General features: G+C 43.6%; 2 protein-coding genes across 4 annotated transcripts in view; one reads left to right on the top strand and one right to left on the bottom strand.

The window, feature by feature from the left end:
- Positions 1 to 13,528, top strand: part of sh3pxd2b (SH3 and PX domains 2B) — a 54,733-nt gene extending 41,205 nt beyond the window's left edge. The window contains exons 6-14 of one of the 3 annotated variants that reach the window (XM_024393533.2): positions 704 to 729; positions 1,262 to 1,297; positions 2,322 to 2,453; positions 2,986 to 3,078; positions 4,637 to 4,754; positions 4,916 to 5,112; positions 6,033 to 6,079; positions 6,252 to 6,377; positions 9,673 to 13,528. In XM_024393533.2, coding sequence (XP_024249301.1) covers positions 704 to 729; positions 1,262 to 1,297; positions 2,322 to 2,453; positions 2,986 to 3,078; positions 4,637 to 4,754; positions 4,916 to 5,112; positions 6,033 to 6,079; positions 6,252 to 6,377; positions 9,673 to 11,283 — 2,386 coding nt within the window. In that variant the 3' untranslated portion in view covers positions 11,284 to 13,528. Of the gene's footprint in view, positions 1 to 703; positions 730 to 1,261; positions 1,298 to 2,321; positions 2,454 to 2,985; positions 3,088 to 4,636; positions 4,755 to 4,915; positions 5,113 to 6,032; positions 6,080 to 6,251; positions 6,378 to 9,672 lie in introns of all 3 variants that reach the window. The other 2 variants (XM_024393532.2, XM_024393534.2) reach the window with 2 other exon arrangements.
- A 123-nt stretch (positions 13,529 to 13,651) lies between these two features.
- stk10 (serine/threonine kinase 10) overlaps positions 13,652 to 21,195 on the bottom strand; it is a 57,074-nt gene continuing 49,530 nt past the window's right edge. The window contains exons 11-19 of the mRNA XM_024394978.2: positions 20,418 to 20,541; positions 19,516 to 19,695; positions 19,140 to 19,232; positions 18,924 to 19,053; positions 18,536 to 18,660; positions 18,030 to 18,218; positions 16,633 to 16,758; positions 16,382 to 16,495; positions 13,652 to 16,194 (exon numbers count right to left, since the gene is read on the bottom strand). Coding sequence (XP_024250746.2) covers positions 16,054 to 16,194; positions 16,382 to 16,495; positions 16,633 to 16,758; positions 18,030 to 18,218; positions 18,536 to 18,660; positions 18,924 to 19,053; positions 19,140 to 19,232; positions 19,516 to 19,695; positions 20,418 to 20,541 — 1,222 coding nt within the window. The 3' untranslated portion in view covers positions 13,652 to 16,053. The remainder of the gene's footprint in view (positions 16,195 to 16,381; positions 16,496 to 16,632; positions 16,759 to 18,029; positions 18,219 to 18,535; positions 18,661 to 18,923; positions 19,054 to 19,139; positions 19,233 to 19,515; positions 19,696 to 20,417; positions 20,542 to 21,195) is intronic.

The raw sequence follows: 21,195 nt of genomic DNA, 5'->3' as shown, positions 1-21,195 counted from the left end.
TTCTTAGGAACAGGACTGGTCATCTTAAAACATGTTGGGATTACAGACTGGGACAAGAAGAGGTTGAAAATTACTGTGAATATGCCTGCCAGCTGTTCTGCGCATGCTCTGAGAACGCACCCTGGAATACCGTCGGGGCCTGCGTCCTTGCAGGTGTTGACCTTAGAATTAATATGTTGACATCCTAGTGTCATGCACTACTCTTAAAACATATTTACATATTTAACTTTTACTATTCCAAAACAAACAAAAAACTCCAAATACCGCCATACCATCAAAAATGTGAAAACAATAGTGATATGATGTTTTGGACATATGAACCATATCACTTCCCATCTGGAGAAAAGGTCAACACATCTGTAGACATGCAATGAATCTCAGAGTTTAGTTTCGCTCATCTAGACTAGAGAGCCTGCATGGCTAGCATAAAATCTCAGTAATGCATTTGTTAACTTGATTGAAAATGAGAGTATAGGAGGAGACCAAATCAAAATATTTATTTAAAAGTGAGTCCCAAAACTTGAAAAGACATGAATGAAATAAATATAATGTGTGGTTATTCATAGGGTTAACATTTTATATTTTCAGAGACATAATCAGTAGGTAGAAATAATTACAAAGGATTTCCATGTCATTAAAAGTTCCTAACTCCTTTGCTGGCTCTTTAAGTTAAGTACTTCTAACAATTTGTTCTCCTTTACAGGGAACCCATTGGAAAGAAGAAGTCCGGTAAGTCCACTTTAGTATTCCATTTTGGGGTAAGTTGTTATTGCATTTTATGTTTAGGAGACGCTCTTTTCCAGAGCAACTTACTGGTCCCCTGTGGGAATCAAACCCAACCTTGGCATTCCAAGCACCATGCTCTACCAACTGAGCTACACAGGACTACATCATTGTTTGTGGTATGTAGTTTATGTAGAAAATATCATATGGGTGAGCTCTGATGTGAAATAGAAACATTAATTAGGATAATCATTTCTTACACCAGCCATAGCATCTTAGTACAGCTCACTACATTTCTCAATTGAGATTTGAGCGCCCTCTAGCTGTGATGTTGGATATGTGCTCCATTATTTTCTAAAGAGATTGCAATGTAAAGATTTAGGGTCATAGTAAGACTAGTAACTCAATGATATATTTCATTTCTTGAAGTTAGATATAGACCATTACTTTTAAAAATGGGTTTTCCCTTTCTTTGTTAATCTAAGCAACCCATCCATGTCAAGTTTCAATTTCATTTTGCTTAATTTCCCTCCATCAGGCATTGTGGAGAGAGCGACTACTTTCCTAAAGAGAGGTAGTAACAGACTCATGCTTGGCCGTGCTCTGTGTGTGGCCCCTGGTTGCTAGCCATCCGTTTGGCCAGTTCCTGGTCCCTGTCTGCTGGGCCTTTAGCTGGGACGTGGCTCTGAGGTGGGACTGGGCAGTGCGGAGTAGCGAGGGGGAAGGACCTGGTCCCAGATCTGTATGTGCTCAGCCAACGCCTCTGTTTCATCCAACACAAATACAGGTCTGGGACCAGGCTAGGGAAGGTTGGGTTAGAGAGGGCAGGGTGGGACAAGCTTGGTGCTCACTGTGATGTGTGATGTGCATGGCAGTGTGTTAGCTTTGTCAAGAGAGCATCAGATGGTGTGTGTCAGACTGTACACCCAGCCCAACTCCCTTTTCTCCTATGCTGAAATCAACCCTGTCTTGGTTGTGGGAATTAACTGTCACCTTGATAGATGTGCATGCTGTACCCCAACCACAACAACAATTAAAACCCTCCTCATTCTGTGTTGTCTCATGGGGAATCAGACATGACCGTTTTCATAATGTATAATATCTAGTAAGTTTGGAAGCAACTACTTGTACGGTTAATTTAGAGACGGGATGGTGTAAATACAAGGCTCAATTTCTGGATGGAATCCTTTTTGGGAGTGTACGGTTGTGAATTTAGTGGATATTATGAGTGCATTCCACGGTTAGCTCTGGTAATCATCCCACCAAGTGCACATCACAGAGCAGGTCCTCGTGTTGTTCTAACCTACAGCGTTGTGTAAGTGTCGGGTGTCTTTGTGGCGGTTGTCTCTGTCTCTGTGGCAGCCATGTTTGTGATTGTCATAACCCTCCTTCCTGTCCTGTCCTCTCTACAAATATCTCCCTCTCAGACCCTCCTTCCCTCTGCTCTCTGGCCACCATTTTCTCCTCCCTGTCTCTAAAATCACACCTGCTTCGTCCTCCCCCTCCCCCTATGGCTCGCTCTGCTCTCTGTGGTGGGGTGGAAGGTAGAGAGGTCAGCGCTACATGTCTGTCTGTGTGCTCTGTGCCTCTCCCTGCAGGAGACTCCAGTGCAGCTGACCCCCTGCTCCTGGACCAGTACGTGGCTGTCACTGACTATGAGAAGCAGGAGAGCTCTGAGATCAGCCTGCACGTGGGACAGACGGTGGAGGTCATCGAGAAGAATGAGTCTGGTACGAGATCTGGGTCAGATGGAGGGAGCCTTTAACTTAACGACTCAGGTTGTGTCCCAAATGGCACTCTATTGCCTATATAGTGGTGGGCCTATGGGCCCTGGTCAAAACTAGTCCACTATAAAGGGAATAGGGTGCCATTTGGGACAACCTTAGTCCTGGGGGCCTTCACGTAATTTATAAAGAAATCACACTGTCCCGTAACTGTTTTTGCCCTCATCAACTGAAAGTTAGTTATCATACTTGAAGGAAAGCCTCAGATACAGGCGCTTTGAAGTGTACCAAGACGACTACATAATGCTATCACAATGTCTTCAGAATCTTCCAAACAGACAAGGCCAAATAGCAGAATAATGCTATCACAATGTCTTCAGAATCTTCCAAACAGACAAGGCCAAATAGCAGAATAATGCTATCACAATGGCTTCCCTAATCTTCCAAACAGACAAGGCCAATCCAAGATCCAGAGTGAGCCACTGCTGTGTGTCTGACTGTTCTGTGTTTCTGTGTGTGTTTTGCTTTCTGTGTGCAGGTTGGTGGTTTGTTAGTTCTGACGAGGCCCAGGGCTGGGTCCCTGCCACCTGCCTGGAGGCCCAGGATGACCCTGATGACTTCTCCCTGCCCGGTGAGGAAGGTAACCCTCTCTATCTGTCACACTGCCCTAGGCCACATTCAGAATAAAAACTAACTGTAACTACAGATCAATGCTGGCAGCCTTAAGGCACAGCTCACAGTCAAAACTCAAGGATTGCTGCCTGAGCATCAACAGCTCAAGGCTTGCTTCCAATCAAAACAGTATGTGTCCTGTCATTGATTAAGATGTAGAAGAAATGTGGAACTGTAATGAACAAATCTAGGAAACAGGATGCTCAGAAACTCTTGAAATCTGTACAGTACTTGTATTGGTATTACAAAATAGTCTTTCACACTGTGTGTTTGCATGATAACAGTGGGAAGAGGACCCAGATAACCAAAGGGAAAATTACCTCTGACTTTCCATCTGTTCACACTGTTCACCATCACCTGTCACTGTCTGTCTATTAGAACTTTGCCAACACATAGCAGACTATTCACTTCCTATGTACTTACTTCCTACTTCCTGCTGCCCACTGTGCTCTGCGTCAGTGTCCCGGAGATACTGGTCACTGCTGAGGCACGTGGGCCGCCGGCGAACATTAGGGGATCTGTTCAGCACAAGCACAGGGTTTGGGCAAGGTGGAACGCACGCCTCTTTTCCCCATAATCTTCATGTGTGTGTAGAATGTTTAGCATGCAAATCCCATGCATGACCAACCCAAGCACGGAGAGGGATGCAAGACATGCATGTGTGTTGTGTGGCATGGATTAGAATGGATACTACCGCTATGTTTGTGTTATTTGTCTTCTCGATGGAATGCAGTGGGAAAAAGCTCAGTTTTTCTCACTTTGTTATTTCAGTGAAATTAATATGATATATTTTAAATTGTTTGTTCCTTCTAAATACACTATCTGTTTAACAATCACTATAATTCAGTAGACTTTAAAGGGACCCGTGTAGATTAGGTATAAAAACCTAATATATTTGAAGTAGGTGTTAGTGAAGTCCTAACCTTAGTAATGCTGTCTTGTTTGTGTGTGCTTATTGTTGGTGGAGGATGGAGGGATGTTTTGTGTTGCATGATGTGTGTTACACATCTTCTCACTCTACAGGATAGATCCTGCCCAGGCCCTGTCTACAAGGACATACTTGCAGAGAGTTTTACCCTGGTTTAGACCAGTTACCAGTTTATGATCTTGTTACACTGGTTTAGACCAGTTACCAGTTTATGATCTTGTTACACTGGTTTAGACCAGTTACCAGTTTATGATCTTGTTACACTGGTTTAGACCAGTTACCAGTTTATGATCTTGTTACACTGGTTTAGACCAGTTACCAGTTTATGATCTTGGAATGGTGTACTGAAGGCTAATGCTAATGCACTAGGCTAGGGTTTTAGGATTTGCTATGAAGAAAGAACACTATCAATTGTTTTCCATATATAGTCAAAGAGATTAGTCCCATCTACTCGGTCTCAACATGCCATCATGTGCTGTCCCTGCCAAGTTGTTGATTCCATACGATTGATTGACATTCTTGTGAAAGTTAGTATGCAAGACGGGATAAAATACATCACCTAATGTGATGTATTCTTCGCCATTTCCAGAGGAGAAGTACACAGTGATCTACCCGTATGCAGCGAGAGACCAAGACGAGATCGACCTGGAGAGTGGCATGACAGTGGAGGTCATTCAGAAGAACCTGGAGGGCTGGTGGAAGATCAGGTAGAACACAAAACCCCAGAAGCGTGTCTGTCCACTGGGGATGCAGGCTGTGTGTCCATGTGAATTTCATTGAGTGTATGAATATCTATGTGTGTCAGAGTTGGTTGTTGTGTTTCTTTCTATTGAAACCGTAGACGTAACCTCTCTGCTGCCGTCTACAGGTACCAGGGACAGGAGGGCTGGGCCCCGGCGTCCTACCTGAAGAAGGCCGACATGCTGAGCCAGAAGCTGGCAGCAGGCCACGCCAGCACCAACGATCTGGACGGATTCTCCAAGCAGCAGAACCAAGCCAAAGAGAGCAAAGGAGACAACAAGGACCAGAAAGACAAGGGCTTCTCCCCGTTTGCCAAGCAGCACAGTGAGTGGGAACTAAGAACTGTAAACTACAGTAACTCATTTAACAACTGTAACTCTCTACTTAATGGGAAATCTCACACCACCCCAACATCAACATATGTGAAAATGTATGATGCTTTTTGTCTTTGAATAATGCCTACCTGCAGGCTTTAAAGTAAGATTTCAAAAATCAACATATGGTATGTGAAAATTGTGCATTTCTATGATCTGTAGTAAAAAAAGATAGAGGAAGGAAAGTGTTTCCAATGGCATCATCAACCAATTAGTAGACAGTAGGCAAAGCCTCCTCACAATTGGTTAAAATCACATGACACACGCCAATGATGTCATTGGAAACACTTATCTTCCTCTATATCTTTTACTACAGAACAGAAACACACCATTTTCACATACTGTATGTTGATGTTGGTATATAAAGTAGAAAAATTGTAAAATGTTCCTTTAAAGCCTGCAGGTAGGCATTATTCAAAGACATTATAAAGCCTCATACATGCTTATAACAAGTAATAAAGCCATATACACTCAGGCTTACTTAAATTGTTACCAAGACATCTCCTCAGTCTCCTCCCTCAGAGATGTTTCTCTGCAAAGCTCTCTAACTCAATGCCAGAGTAATGTAAAACATCCTACTTTATTTCCTAGTAAGTCATTGAGGAGCTGAATGCCTCCCACAACTACACCTCCATTAGTGAGGATCCATTACACATAGTTAGAACCGAAGGCCCCGGTCTACAGAGCTCATCAGTCTGCATCGAACACACTGCTCTCTCTTTCGCTCCCTGGTTTGTCTTTCTCTCTTTCTGGAACGGATATCTTCTCCTATGAGGAGTGGATGTCATTGCAGGCAGTGTTTTGAGACTGATGGCCTGTGATGAGATGCGGCTCACTGGAGTCTGATTTCCTCTGCCTTTTCCCCTACAGAACAAGGGGCGAGACAGAGACCACCACCACGCAGGGATCTCACCATCGTAAGTACCCTCCACTAACCACTTAACCACACATCCTGCGACACCAACAACACTCGTTAACAAAGACATTTGTCTTAATGAGTTTTGCATTGATTTGATGTTTTGATCTGCCACAAGTCAAATCTGATACGGACCCACTCTTTTTCTTCACACCATCCCTCCCTCTCTCCAGCCGAGGGGGCAGAACCTGCCCAAGCCGCCCACCCCTCCTCAGGTGGAGGAGGAATTCTACACCATTGCAGACTTCCAGACCACCATCCCAGATGGCATCAGCTTTCAGGCTGGGGTCAAAGTGGAGGTGAGACACACGTCACATCTCACCACATATTGGTAGATGGTTATTGTTTGATGACAAACAGCCTACCATCTCCCGCCTAGAGAAACTTTTCAGATTTAATTGATACATTTTATTCCATATGCAATACATTTGTTTACCACAAAAGAGTCAAAACCCAGAGTGAAGTTCAATTAATTAATTAACTCCTTGATACTACCCATCCCGCATGCGGGAGCTTAACGTAGCCTCAAACTAATTAGCATAACGCAGCGGACATAAATCTTCCTAGAAAATGTTCCTATTCATGAAAATCACAAATGAAATATATTGAGACACTGCTTAGCCTTTTGTTAATCACACTGTCATCTCAGATTTTCAAAATATGCTTTACAGCCAACGCTAGACAAGCATTTGTGTAAGTTTATCATGGCATAATGCTATGTAAGGCTCTGCTAGCATCAGGCAACATTTTCACGAAAATAAGAAAAGCAATCAAATTAAATCATTTACCTTTGAATAACTTCGGATGTTTTCACTCAGGAGACTCCCAGTTAGATAGCAAATGTTCGTTTTTTTCCAAAAATATTATTTTTATAGGCGAAATAGCTCCCGTTTGTTAGTCATGTTTGGCTGAGAAATCGACCGGAAAATGCGGTCACTACAACACCGAACTTTTTTCCAAATTAGCTCCATAATATCGACAGAAACATGGCAAACGTTGTTTAGAATCAATCCTCAAGGTGTTTTTCACATAACAATTCGATAATATATCCGTCGGGGCAATTGGTTTCTCATAAGAAGCGATTGGAAAAATGGCTACTTGTGTACTTTACGCAAGATTTTCTGCGGGAGCCACCATGTGACCACTTGCTAAATGTGGTCCATTACGGCTATTCTTCAACATAAATGCGGAAAAAGACGTCACAATGCTGTAGACACCTTGGGAAATTCGTAGAAAACGTAAGCTCATTCGTAGCTCATTCACAGCCATATAAGGAGTCATTGGCATGAGGCGGTTTTAAAAAATGCGGCACTTCCTGATTGGATTTTTATCTGGGTTTCGCCTGTAACATCAGTTCTGTTGCACTCACAGACAATATCTTTGCAGTTTTGGAAATGTCAGTGTTTTCTATCCAAAGCTGTCAATTATATGCATAGTCGAGCATCTTTTCGAAACAAAATATCTTGTTTAATTTCTTGATGCTACCCATCCCGGATCCGGGATCGTGACTACGGCTCAAGCTCATTAGCATAACGCAAAATGTGAAAAAATATTCTTAGACATATTTAACCTCCACACCTACACAAGTCCAATAGCTCAAATGAAAGATAAACACCTTGTTCATCTACCCAGCAAGTCAGATTTCTAAAATGTTTTACGGCGAAAACATAGCACACATTTATATTAGACCACCACCGAAACAAAATGCAAGCGGCGGCCATTTTGTCCCAGAAAATATAAAATTTAAAAGTAGGATTAAAAAATAAATAATTCACTAACCTTTTGAAAATCTTCATCAGATGACAGTAATATTACATGTTACACAGTACATTTTTTTTTTTCAATAATATGCCATTAATATCCATAAATCTCTGTTTACAATGACGACATTTCAAAAATGCTACTCAAAATGTCCGGAGAAATTATGATAGCTCGGACAGATAACGTCAGATAACAAGCAATAAACATGACTAAATATACATGTTCTACATATAGTTACAAAGATACACTTCTTCTTAATACAACCGCTGTGTTACATTTATTTTTAACGTTACAGAATTCGTTCACTAGTCTATGCTATGAGTCGGCGCTCAGATATTAGCAGTGTCTCCTCTACGTTTGGAGTCCACAGAAACCCAAAATAACCACATAAATATTCCCTTACCTTTGATGTTCTTCGATCAGAAGACGTAGAAGGAGTCATACTTACCCAATACATCGTTTGGTTTCAAGTTGTGCGTCTTTGTATTAGCATATGCTAACAGCTTCAGCTGAAATGCACCCAAAATAACTTCTGCTCCTTCTGGTCCCGCACTCTTGCGCAATCAAACTTCAAAATTACATATTATATGTTGACTAAACTGGTCAAACTAAGTGCAGAATCGAGCAAAATGATGTTTTTATCATGTAAAACAATGATCATCGCGAACAAACGAACCGGCTTCAACTGGTGTCTATTGGAAAAGAACGTTCCCCAAATCGGCCGCGCGCAATAGAGTGCATGTATGTGAGAGTGAACCGGGCATTTTCGCCCGCCAAAGGATGAGGGAGCGCGAAATTCAAACAATGAACGTGCCAATTGAAAGCAGACATCGCGCTGAACAAATACATACTGTTCCCAGATCGGTAGCTGCCTGGGAAGGGTGGGGGCGATGACGTCAAAGTTGACCCAACTTTTCTCTTGACAAGAGAGAGTTTGGGAGAAAGGCTGCCCTGAGAGTTCTGCTTTACATACAGACATAATTTAAACGGTTTTAGAAACTTTAGAGTGTTTTCTATTCAATAATTATTATTATATGCATATATTAGCAATTTTGGAAAAAAATATTTTCAGTTTACTATGGGCACGCACTTCCTCCAACGGGGCAGTATTGAGCCATAAGCTCAAGAGGTTAAAACGGGAACCAAAGACGCAACAGCTGTAATGTGTGCCCCTTGAATGACAGAGCTGAATACGTATCTACCTCTCATGTGGTGCAGCACTCTCTTAAAGCAAAGCTCCCCCACTCATACAGTGTTATACTTTAGCAGTTTTCCACTGTGATTGACGTAGACCCTTCACCCTGATTTAAGACTTTTTAAGACATTTCAATAGTTTCAACATCCTTTGGCCCACTTCCTAATCTCGTCTGGTTCCATAGCCCTTGGGCCCAGTTCCTTGTCTGGCTTCCATAGCCCTTGGGCCCAGTTCCTTGTCTGGCTTCCTTAGCCCTTGGGCCCAGTTCCTTGTCTCATCTGGGTTCTGTAGCTCTTGGGCCCACTTTCGCATCTTGTCCTATTGTTGCTCCAGATAACATATCATGGGTCTCTGGTCACAGGGAGTACATAGACGCTTCTTCAAACTGACACGCTAATATTCAGCATAACACTTTTCTCTACTTTCACAATGACTTTGTAAAGCAAAACATCCCAGAGACTTAAGACCTTGTTCTACTTCTCCTTAATCACTCAAAAGCCAATCATTTCACAAACAGCAATTATTTACAATCAGAATGGAATGGGATTTGAATGATGCTTCGCAAAATGCACTGACTACATCTTCTGCTGTCTCTTCATTCCTGATTGACTCACTGGTCCCCTGTTTCTGCTGTCCAGGTGATAGAGAAGAACTCCAGTGGCTGGTGGTACATTCAGATTGAAGACAAAGAGGGCTGGGCCCCCATTACCTTCATCGACAAATACAAAAAGACCAGTTTGACCCCGCGCCCTAACTTCCTGGCACCTCTGCCCAACGAGATGGCCCAGCTGAAGCTGGAGGATGGCACTGCCAGCGGCGCGGGGCAAGAGGACAGCTGGTCCAAACCGCTGCCAGACGAGCCCACCACGAGCAGCGAGTCCGGAGCCCGGCCCAAACTCAGAGACTGGAAGTCCAGCGCCAGTAAGGGGGCATCAGCCTTCTCCGGACCTCTGCCTCCTGCCCCGTCTGCCCCACCTGCTGAGGAGAAGCCAGCCTTGCCACCCCGCAGGGAGTCCATCAACAAGAGCCTGGACATTGAGATTACTGTGGAGAAACCCAGGACAGACCTATCCAAACCCATGCCTCCAAAACCCCAAGCCCCGGGTGTCATCATGCCCCTGCTCACCCCCAAAGCTGCCCCCTTCAAGCCTGACAAGCCCCCCGAGCCCAAGAGAGAGGTCGCGAACAAGCCTCTGCATCTGAAGAATGAGATGGGTCTGGAGTGTGGCCACAAGGTCTCTGCCAAAGAGGTAAAAAAGTTCAACCTGAAACCTGTGGCTAAGCAACCACCCAAGCCCAAGCTTGATCCACCGGAGGAGAAACCAGAGGTCGCCGGCCTTGCACTGTTCATGAAGCCTAAACCCATAGTGCGGCCCAAACCCGTCCCAGCTGCCAAGCCAGAGTCGCCAGCTGAGAATAAGCTGGACATCACCAACCTGAGGAGCAAGCTGAAGCCTTCAAAGCCAGTTGAACCAGGCTCTGGATTAGCAGAGCCAAGCCAGCAAAACGGCACTGCAGCCAACAACGCCCCTAGCAACGTTCTCCCCAAGATGCCGCCCCCCAACCTTCCCCCTAATAATGCTTTACCCAAGATGCCCCCTCCTAATAATGTTCTCCCCAAGATGCCACGTCCCAGCAGCCCCCCTATCAATGCCCTACCCAAGATGCCCCTGGCCCCCAATGCTCACAATGGCAAGGCCACTGACGAGCCCAAATTCCCCCACAAGCAGCAAAACGGCCACGGACAGGTGAGCCCGGACAAATGTGCTGTTTCCCCACACAAAGAACCTCCAGGTAGACCCGCCGTCCTCCCTAGGAGACCCCCTCCACCCAAAAAGACCTCTGAACCGTCCAGCCCCACAGAAACCAAAGCCCCCCTGAAAGAGCTCCCAGACACAAAGCCTGCTCCCCCTCAGCTCAGCAGGCCCCCTCCCCCTAAACCCAAGGCCTTCGTACTACCCCCACCCAAAGACAAGGAGAAGGTGGTCCCAAAGCCCCTGCTTAAGAGTGAGAAACCAGGCCCTCCGAGGGACAAGCTGCCTCCTCTGATCAAGGATCCCAGTAAAGAGGAGCTGTTCTTGGCCGTGGCAGACTTTGAGGGCGACGATCAGACGGGTGGCTTCAAGGAGGGCACCATGTTCCAGGTGATGGAGAGGAACAGCAGCGGCTGGTGGTTTTGTAAAAATCTAGGAGAAGGGCCAATGAAAGAGGGCTGGATCCCCTCCAATTACCTGACCAAGAAACCCTAAGTACCAGGTTCTGTTTGCTTTTTTAATACATAAAGATATCACTGATTGTATTTAATTAGCTTTTTATTTTATTTATAGTTACCTTTTTCTAAATATGTGTTTGTTACTTTGTTACATTCCATTTGTTTAGCATTCGAGCGAGAATGAACCAGCAATGACACATTTCTGTTGCATTTCTTTTTCAATTTGTTTTACTTTATATCCTCGTTTCAAATTACCAGGCATCAAATCCGGGAAAAGCAAATGTCCCTTTCAAGTTCACTTTGTGCCATACAGTATGTTACTCAAGCCTATGTCATTTTATGATATCTATCACAAGCTTTCTAATAGATCAAAATATGTTCTTCCAAGCCTTCTATGATATTGTGCCTCAGTATAATATTCAGTGCTTTAAGCTTAAATATATGCAATTTAGCTAGTTGGTGTCTCAGTTAGCATATCAAAGATGCTTCAGTCTAATGAGTATAGTTGAAACTGACAGTGCAATGCATATGGAAAATAAATCGGACCATACGATAGAGGAACCAGGGTCCGTATTCACAAAGTGTCTCGTAGCAGTGCTGATCTAGGATTAGTTTGGCCTTTTAGATCATAATGAATAATATTACATGAACAGGGTGTACCTGATTCTAGATCAAATCCTAGATGGCCATGTATACTCTGATACCTCAAAGAACAGCCCTCCTCCTACTATGGCTGCAAGGGAAGTTCAAGAGGACACTTTGTTTTTCAAGAACTAAAATAGCAACACTTCAAGAGGAGTTTTTGCCAAGTGATTCTAAGTGCTTATATGAAACATTTATACAGTTCATGTGTTTGTGAATGGGTTTCTTTTTTCTTTAGGAACTGAATAATGATGTTGTGGTTGATTCTTTACAGATGTGCACTTTTCAGATTATTTGGACTGATTCAGATGGTTCAGACTGATTCAGGTTTCACACTGTGGCTTAACAGACAGAGAACTTAGTGTACAAATGAATGCCATGTTTTAAAACCTCAAATAAGGTCTTAACATTGGGAAATGTATGCCAGAGTTAGTCTAGTTCATCTCCTCTCAGGATGGACTGAATTGACATGAAATGGACCCCTTCCCAGTACGATGGTGAAAAACACACAAGTAAGAATGACTGATTCAAGTATATTACATCAGGCTGCCTCTGGTAAAAACGATATTCCATAATTATGCTGTAGGCCAAGATCTACCATTACTACAGCCCTAAATCAGGGGATCCACCTGTGATTTGTGCATATAATACAAAATACGGAATCTCCAAAACAGTGAGTGCTCAAATATAAAACAGTATTATAAAGTGTGATCATTACTCATTGTTTTACATTAGTGCTTGACTGGTTTCAAGCACAGACTCGGAAAAATAATGATTGTACTTCCAGAATGAAGTAATGTCAGCTGTTGTCACTTTGTTTACTTGTCACCTCTTGCCCTGTCTGGTCATTGGGAAATAGGGTTTAGTCAGTCATACAGTAGTGGAATGAAGGGTGTTTGGGATGTTGTAGTTGGGCATGTGAAAAGGCTTATGGTTTGGTCTCCTAGGAGATGCACGGACAAGGCTAGGAGTGGCTGTAGCTCACAGGTTCATTGGAGAATCTGGTTGAATATGGTTGATCTGCTCCTAGCTGCTATGCTAGTTTTTTTTCTTTCCCCATTTTCCCCTCTCTATCATCACCCCTATCTTATGTTAGTACTATGTCCAATGTCATTCCATGGCTGATAAATCAAAGAAATGCAATCAAGTGTATTATTTTAAGGACTTAGTGTCTGTGTCCGGTCATGACCAACATTGGTAACAGTGAAATGATCAGTGAAGTTACTTGGAGTTTTCCATCTTTTAGCCAGTGTGCTTAGTGCACTTAAAGTAATGCTATTCATAATGACAGATTTGTAATAATGATCAACACATGGAGTAAGGCCTGAATTAGTGGAATGTCTGTGTGAAACGTGGATTGGGTTAGAATGACAGTTGGATAAACAGTTTGTTACTGAAGCATAAGGACAAAGGCAAGCAGGGATGTGAACACAGCAATGTAAGGAAACAGTATGGGACGTTAGTCTTATTGCTTTACGTAACACTTTACCCTAAAGCAGACAATTGAATACATTTCAAAAGGCACCTATTCTTTTGAGATGTGCAGCAGGACATCTTTTCCCATCAAATTGCAGATGTCCCATCTTTTCTTATTCTTGTATTTCCTTTCATATTAAGTCAATAAACATTTTTAATTTTTGTATGGTGTCTTGGTTTTCCTTGGAAATCATTTTAGTTTTGAGTAAACGGATGCAACCTAAACATTAAAGCCATAATGGTATCAAAAGGAGAATATTCTATAACATGCTTGAGAAGAAGCGTAGTAGACAGAACATTTGCCTTTATTAGACTTATGTACAACAGTGGTTTCTTCTGTTGAACAGTCACTCACACCCCTTACAAATACAGCTAAACAGAGGGAAAGATGCAGTCATCAAAAGAGAGAAACATTGTTGGTGAGCGAGAGAGCAGATGTACCTGATAGTTGACCTGATTACTGGACGTTAAACAGGTCTAGTTGGTCCGAAAACAAGGCCCATTTTCAAAAGCAGACATGCATATCAACTGCAAAAGGTTTTTCAAAATAACAATTACAAAACAGAATGATGGGGGGGGGAAAAAACTGATGCACCCCCTCAAAGAACCTAGTATACCCTTCTCAGTGCAAAGAAAGGTACATTTGATGGAGCAAAAATATCAGTTTAAAGCTGACAGTGCATTTAATATAAACATCGAAACACAATCAATAACCCTAATAATACACATTTAATTCAATTCAAATCTTCTACCTCTTAAGATTCCTTCAATGACGACAGTATTCCGATTTGGCTTCGTTAGTTCCCATCCAGTGTACTAGTATCACCTTTACAGTAAAAATCGCCTTTACAGTAAGAAATAAACATGTCAACTTTAAATGAGTCACAACCAGTTTTTCCTAGAACTCCAAAAACAATCATTTGTTCTTCAACCTTTTAATTAAAAATGATAACTTTTCCCTGACTTCTCCCGTCACCTCATCCAAATAAAAAAGGTAAAAACGAACTAAGCAGATCTGTCAATCCACACAATCTGACAGTGAAGACTTCAGCATTTTTAGGTTAATATGTACAGCATTGAATGATTTCAGCAGGAATTCCATTCATTCACTATGTGTCCTCAGAATTCTGAAGATCATGCTCTGCTCTTTTAAAAGTAATATGAACAAATGTAAAAAATATATAATAATAATAATTTGGCAAGTAAATACATCTGGGTTGTTCCATGAAATGAGTCCCTTTTGCGTCCCTTTGATATTTCAAGTACAAATTGTGCAAGTGTCCTTCAATATAGACCACATGTAACATTCAATAAATCTGATTTTTAACATGAATAAAGACTTGCTAAAGTGTCCCTCTGTGCATCTGACTTCTAGGAATATTTTAACCCCAAAACCTCTCCAGGTTTTCACCATCATTGTAAAGCCCTAGTTTGTGTTGCTTTGACAGTCATTTCTGAAAATAATTTAGTTAATGTTTTTAGTGATTCATTGGTAAAAAAAAAATAACGTCCCTCATTTTAATGTCATACCCTGTTACGTGAACTGAACTCTCATTATAATATGGTGAAACTAGTCATAAAAATAAAAAAATACAATCATTTCAAGAGACATTTAAAATCTAATATTCAAATCATAGTGTCAAAAGCAGGTGAGATGGTTCTACTCTTTTTGGCCATTTGCCGGTGTTTTGTGGTGGAAAACTGAGCAGGTCGAGCATAACACCCCTGCTACCCATAGACAGACAGGCTAGACATTTTCTAACAATAACATTTTTGGGGTAAAGCTTGCATTCAATGGCCCCTCTCTGTTGCACACAACAAGCTTCCATTTGCCCTGTCACAAGGGGATTTATGGCTGATTTAAGATGAAGTCATCAACTCTGCTACTTTATTTGGCACTAGGAACTTCAGTTATTTTTGTATTTAACCTCTTGACTTAAAAAAAAATTAAGTTGAACATTTGCTCTTTATGACAGAATGTTAAAATATATATATTTTTTAAACCAAATTACACTACTCAAAAGGCTACTCATCTGCTTTGAACTAAAAGGCTGTTGAGCCAAGCCACACAATGGCAACGTAAGAGAGATTGAATGGTCATATTTCAGTGTGTTCATTATGCAAGAGACTGTTTTGAATTAAAACAAATATTGCAGTGAAACAAAAATGCTTATTCATTGGCTCCCACCAATACAGCGTTGTCTGAAGTACATTTTGGTTTATTTTCCACATTCCACCTGAAACACTGTTCCCTTGGCTGACCCTCTTTGGGATATGGGATGCCTCACCACACGCTCCTGACTAACTACAGCTTAGCCTCATGCTTACTGGTCACATCGTAAACCAATGGGGATCTGTAGACTATTAAAAAGGAAACACTGCATGGATGAATAAGATCCTATCAAGCAGCCTGACACACGTGGATTTAGCCTATCTTCAAAATAAAATATGACCAAGCCTTGACATCTTGGGTTAATCAAATGATAAAATGTTATAAACATGACTTAAAACATAAATATCTTAAAAATGAAAGAAAAGTTCAGGAGGAGGACTATCTAGTCAAGCGTTTCTGGTGAGGCTGAGGCATCTGGCAGTGGTGGTGGTCTTTCGGGTTATGATGTGGGATAAGAGGTTAGGGTTGGTCCTGACAGGGAGATAGGAGGGTGTTTAGAGGGGAAGAGATGCCAGTCTACGTGGTAGAGGACTCAGAGTAAGGGAGGAACTTGGTGAGTTTGTTTGGGGAGCTGGGGCTGAGGCACTCAGAGTCCTCACTCATCTTAAAGAAGTCCTCCTGGTCCTTCTTTCTCTGGTTCAGCTCTTCCTCCAGAGCCTGGGAAAGATAAGAGGGCGGAGAGAGAGAGAGAGAGAGAGAGGGAGAAATAGGGAGAGGGAAATAGAAGAGAGATGGGTAGAGAGAGATCAAAGCAATGGCAACTCCAGTACTGGATATTAATGTACATAACTTTTCAATGTCAACCATATTAATTGTCTGGGACTAAAACAATTCCATTGGATACCATTTTCCTGGGCTTGAGCTGCTCCCTCCACTCATTGAGCTGGTGGTTGTGCTGCTCATCCAGAGACTTGAGCCTCTGAGTCTCGTTCTCAATCAGCAGGTGGCACTTCTCATTCTGCGTGCACACACACTAATATTAAAGCAATACTTGTGGAATGTATTTTCTCCACAATTTGTGGAGTCACATTTTATTGTATATTTATTCCACCCCACAAAGCACTGACACACAGACAGACACACAGACAGGGTCACCTGTAGCTGCTGCAGCTCCCTGACATTGCCTTCACACTGGCCAATCATGTCCCTCATCTGGCTCTCATGCTTCTGCTGCTGGTGCTGCCGCTCAGCCTTCTGACGCTTCTCCTCCTGCTGGGCAAACTGGGGAGGTGCGCACACACACACGAAAGAGGGGGAGATCGAGGGATGAGAGATTAATTTACAACCCTGAGACCTGATACAGTTCTGTGATATGAATATGATATACACTACATGACCAGAAGTGTGTGGACAGCTGCTCGTCGAACATCTCATTCCAAAATCATGGGCATTAATATGGAGTTGGTCCCCACTTTGCTGCCATAACAGCCTCCACTCATCTGGGAAGAAAAAAATGGTCCACTAGATGTGGGGACTTGCTTCCATTCAGCCACAAGAGCATTAGTGAGGTCGGGCACTGATGTTGGGCGATTAGGCCTGGCTCGCAGTCGGCGTTCCAATTCATCCTAAAGGTGTTCGGTGGGGTTGAGGTCAGGGCTCTGTGCAGACCAGTCAAGTTCTTCCACACCAATCTCGACAAACCATTTCTGTATGGACATCGCTTTGTGCACAGGGGCATTGTCATGCTGAAACAGGAAAGGGCCAGGAAAGGGCCCAAACTGTTGCTAGAAAGTTGGAAGCACAGAATCGTCTAGAATGTCATTGTATGCTGTAGCATTAAGATTTAAGCCCAAACCTTGAAAAACAGCCCCAGAACATTATTCCTCCTCCACCAAACTCCTGGTATCCGCCAAACCCAGATTAATCGGTTGGACTGCCAGATGGTGAAGAGTGATTCATCCACTGCTCAAGAGTCCAATGGCGGCAAGCTTTACACCACTACACACTTCAGCACTCTGCGGTCCCGTTCTGTGAGCTTGTGTGACCTAGCACTTCACAATAGCACCACTTACAGTTGACCAGGGCAGCTCTAGCAGGGCAGAAATTTTACAGACTGACTTGCTAGAAAAGTGGCATCCTATGACAATGCCACGTTGAAAGTCACTGAGCTCTTCAGTATGGGCCATTCTACTGCCAATGTTTGTCTATGGTGATTGCATGTCTGTGTGCTCGATCATTCTTCTCTAGCCATCACTTGCACACCTTTTCTGATATAAGTATCCATTTGAATAGACATCACAGCCAGCTAGCCAGCCAGACAAACTGTACTGTATTGTGTGTTCCTGCTGGTATTCATTGGTTGGTTCTTCTGCCCCCTGGAGCCTAACATTACTCCCTTTACTATCTACATCTCTAACCGACACTTGACTTCATCCCATGGCTACACTTCAACAGTTACATTTTGTTTCTACATTTACAATGGCAGTCTTCACCCTTCTCTTCCCTCGTTTCGCCGCCTCTCTCTACCCAGACATTCTGTAGTTGTCTGGTACCTGTTTGATCTTCTCGCGGTCCTCCGAGGCGCTGCCCGTGGAGTTGATGCGGAGGCTCTTCTTGAACATGACCATGCGGGTCTTGCCCTCACTGCGCTGGATCTTGGGCATGCGACCCTTCTCCTGCTGCTGCCGGGCCTTCAGCACCTCAATCATCCGCTGGTTATAGCACTGCATCTGCTCTTGTTCCTGGGGAGACAAAAAATAAAATGACTATTTTTAACCTTTATTTAACTAGGCAAGTCAGTTAAGAACAAATTATTATTTTACAATGACGGCCTACCCCGGCCAAACCCTAACGACGCTGAGCCAATTGTGCGCCACCCTATAGGACTCCCGATCACAGCCGGTTGTGATACAGCCTGGACTCGAACCGGGGTCCGTAGTGATGCCTCAAGCACTGAGTGCCTTAGACTACTGCGCCACTCGGGAGCCCATCAAAAGCATAGGTACGGATGAGGATGCACACACACACACACATATTGCAAAGGTCAGGGTTACTGTACCTTCTCATGCTTCTTGAGCAGCTGGTGGCGTTGGAGGAAATACTGGTCTTTGAGCTGCTGTTTCAGCAACTGGTGCTTCTCATGAAGGTTCTTCTCCTCTAGGTCCCAGATAGTGGCTTCCCTTTCTGAGGATGGAAAAGTAGAGAGAGTGAATGATAGACTTCTGAAAGCAGCTGAAATAAGAGAAAGAGTGATAGTACATTGACCAATTGGAGGGGAGAGTGTAATCACTCTGAATGAGTATGCATCTGTTAAGTTATTGAGGAGGAGAGGGCTTGAACAGATCAAGGGTGTGTGAAGGGGCTCTGACTAGACAACTCACTGGATCAGTGAATGTCATTGTGCTAAGTGTTGATGGCACCCAGACATCAAGTGTGTGACGCTGTACCTCTGACGAGGTGTTGTTTCTTGTCGAGACACTGCCTCTCAGTCTCGGAGATATCCCTCTTGTTCTCTGAGATTATGCTCTTCAGCGTTGTGTCCAGGTGGTCCTTCTGGTCCGACAGGAAGTTCTGCTCCTGAAGCACAGGAAGTGATGAGACGTTAGCATTTTAACTGGATTTAGAGGTCAGTGTTCGGGTGAAAGAAAGCAGCTTGTATTTACCTCTGTTTGCTTCATTTGTGTAAAGCTGTTCATTCTCTGCTTCATGGCATCTTTCCGGGTCTTTCTGGGGAGCTTCTCAACCTCATTCTTCACCTGGAAAAGTTATTGTAAAATACATGGACTTAATATTAATAACAATACCTCCCAAATTTTTTAACTAATCACCCACACGCTTGATACACACACACACACACACACACGTCTTACTATACATACATGTGAGGACTTTTACTGGAGCAACAATTGATTCCAACCCCTAAGCCAGAAAAAGCCTTTTCACAAGTGAGATCCTCACTTGTCTGAATTTGAGTTGGTTTAGGTATAGTAAAACATGTACACACACACACATATATTTTCTCTCGCTCCCTCCTCTCACCTCCTTCTTCTTGTGCTTCATCTGCTCCTGGAACTTGGTGTAGTCGCGTTCCTGTTCGGCACGGATGTGTTTGGTCTCGTCCCTGAGCCTCACAGTGTGGTCCGTCTCCATCTTCTCAATGGTCTGCTTCTGGTGCTTCTCCAGAGTCTCCAGCTCCGTGTCGTAGTACTTCTTCTTCGCCTGGGAGGAGCAGAGAAAGAAATTGAACACCATCACCATCAAATAAACTATCACCATATTTATATGATAAGTAGCCATGATCCTGGTCATCCAGATGGGCTGGAAGGAGTTAGAGCTGGAGAGGGTAGGAGAGGTTACTGTGGAAAAAGTAGAATGACATTTTACAAATGATATAAAACTAAAATGTACAAAACGGTATCAGAGATAATATCCCACATTTAAAAATAATAAAAATGATTATTATTAGGTGGGTGCTTGACACATTAACAGGGGCGTTGACACGACACGGCGGGGGAGGGGGGCGTTGACGCGGCGGGGGGGGCGTTGACACGGCGGGGGAGGGGGGCGTTGACGAGACACGGCGGGGGGGGGGCGTTGACGCGGCGGGGGGGGGGCGTTGACGCGGCGGGGGAGGGGGAGGGGGGCGTTGACGCGACACGGCGGGGGGAGGGGGCGTTGATGCGGCGGGGGAGGGGGCGTTGACGCGACTCGGCGGGGGGGGGGGGCGTTGACGCGACTCGGCGGGGGGGGGGGCGTTGACGCGACGGACAGGTTGATGTGACACTAGTGCGTAGGTGTTGGTGTGAACTCAGCTAATATCATGGTGTTGGTGTAGATGGAGGAAGAAGGAATTCTGGGATTTCATCCATTAGTGACACACACGTGTGTCAGAAGCCTCTATCAGTGCAAACACTAAATGAGGGGTGTGTGTGTAGACCTACGTTCATCTCCTGGTCGAAGCGTCGCTGCATTTGCTCTCTTTGAGCGTCCAGCTTGGTGTTGAGTAAGGCCTGAGCACGGTGCTCCTCCTTCTGCAGCAGACGCAGGTCCCGCAGCTCCTGACGCCTGCGCGGGCACACACACGCGCATACATGACACACACAAAGTTCAAATATTCTTACTGTCATAGGTCTTGACCTTCACATACTTTGACAGTAAAAGCACTGGGAGATATGGCTTTGCCTAAAAAGACTTGGAGGCAAATAATGCATCAAAGATCTAAATAAACAGTCAGTCACAACATTGTAGACTGAATCAGTTATAAACAGTCAGTCACAACATTGTAGACTGAATCAGTTAAGCACCATGACACAAAAGTTTTCCATATTAGAAGACAGAATATATTCTCTCCATGAGATAAGAGGAGTGTTCAGGGAATAGTCTTGCTCCCTCCATGACGATGACAACAGAGAGCTTAGAAATAAGAGGAATCTGACTACCAGATAGCAAGTGTGTGAGTGACAGTGTCTGAACCATATAGTGAACTGATGAACCAACACAGGGTGTGGTGTCACATTATCACCACTAGATAGCAGTGAGAACACCAGGCTACTGGCTCAAGGTCTTCAAATCAGGGAGAATGACTGTTCAGAACACTTTGAACTCTGATTGTAAACCCCTCAATTTCCAGATTATCTATGTTGTCGATTGGGGGGGATTTAGGTAGTCACAATAGTCATGTGAAATAGTGAAATATTTGTCCCATATAAAACAAGTGAC

The sequence above is a fragment of the Oncorhynchus tshawytscha genome, linkage group LG30, assembly GCF_018296145.1.
Source record: "Oncorhynchus tshawytscha isolate Ot180627B linkage group LG30, Otsh_v2.0, whole genome shotgun sequence".
NCBI classification, from domain to species: domain Eukaryota; kingdom Metazoa; phylum Chordata; class Actinopteri; order Salmoniformes; family Salmonidae; genus Oncorhynchus; species Oncorhynchus tshawytscha.
The sequence above is the reverse complement of the archived record's forward strand: the minus strand, read 5'-3'. Positions and strand labels throughout refer to the sequence as shown.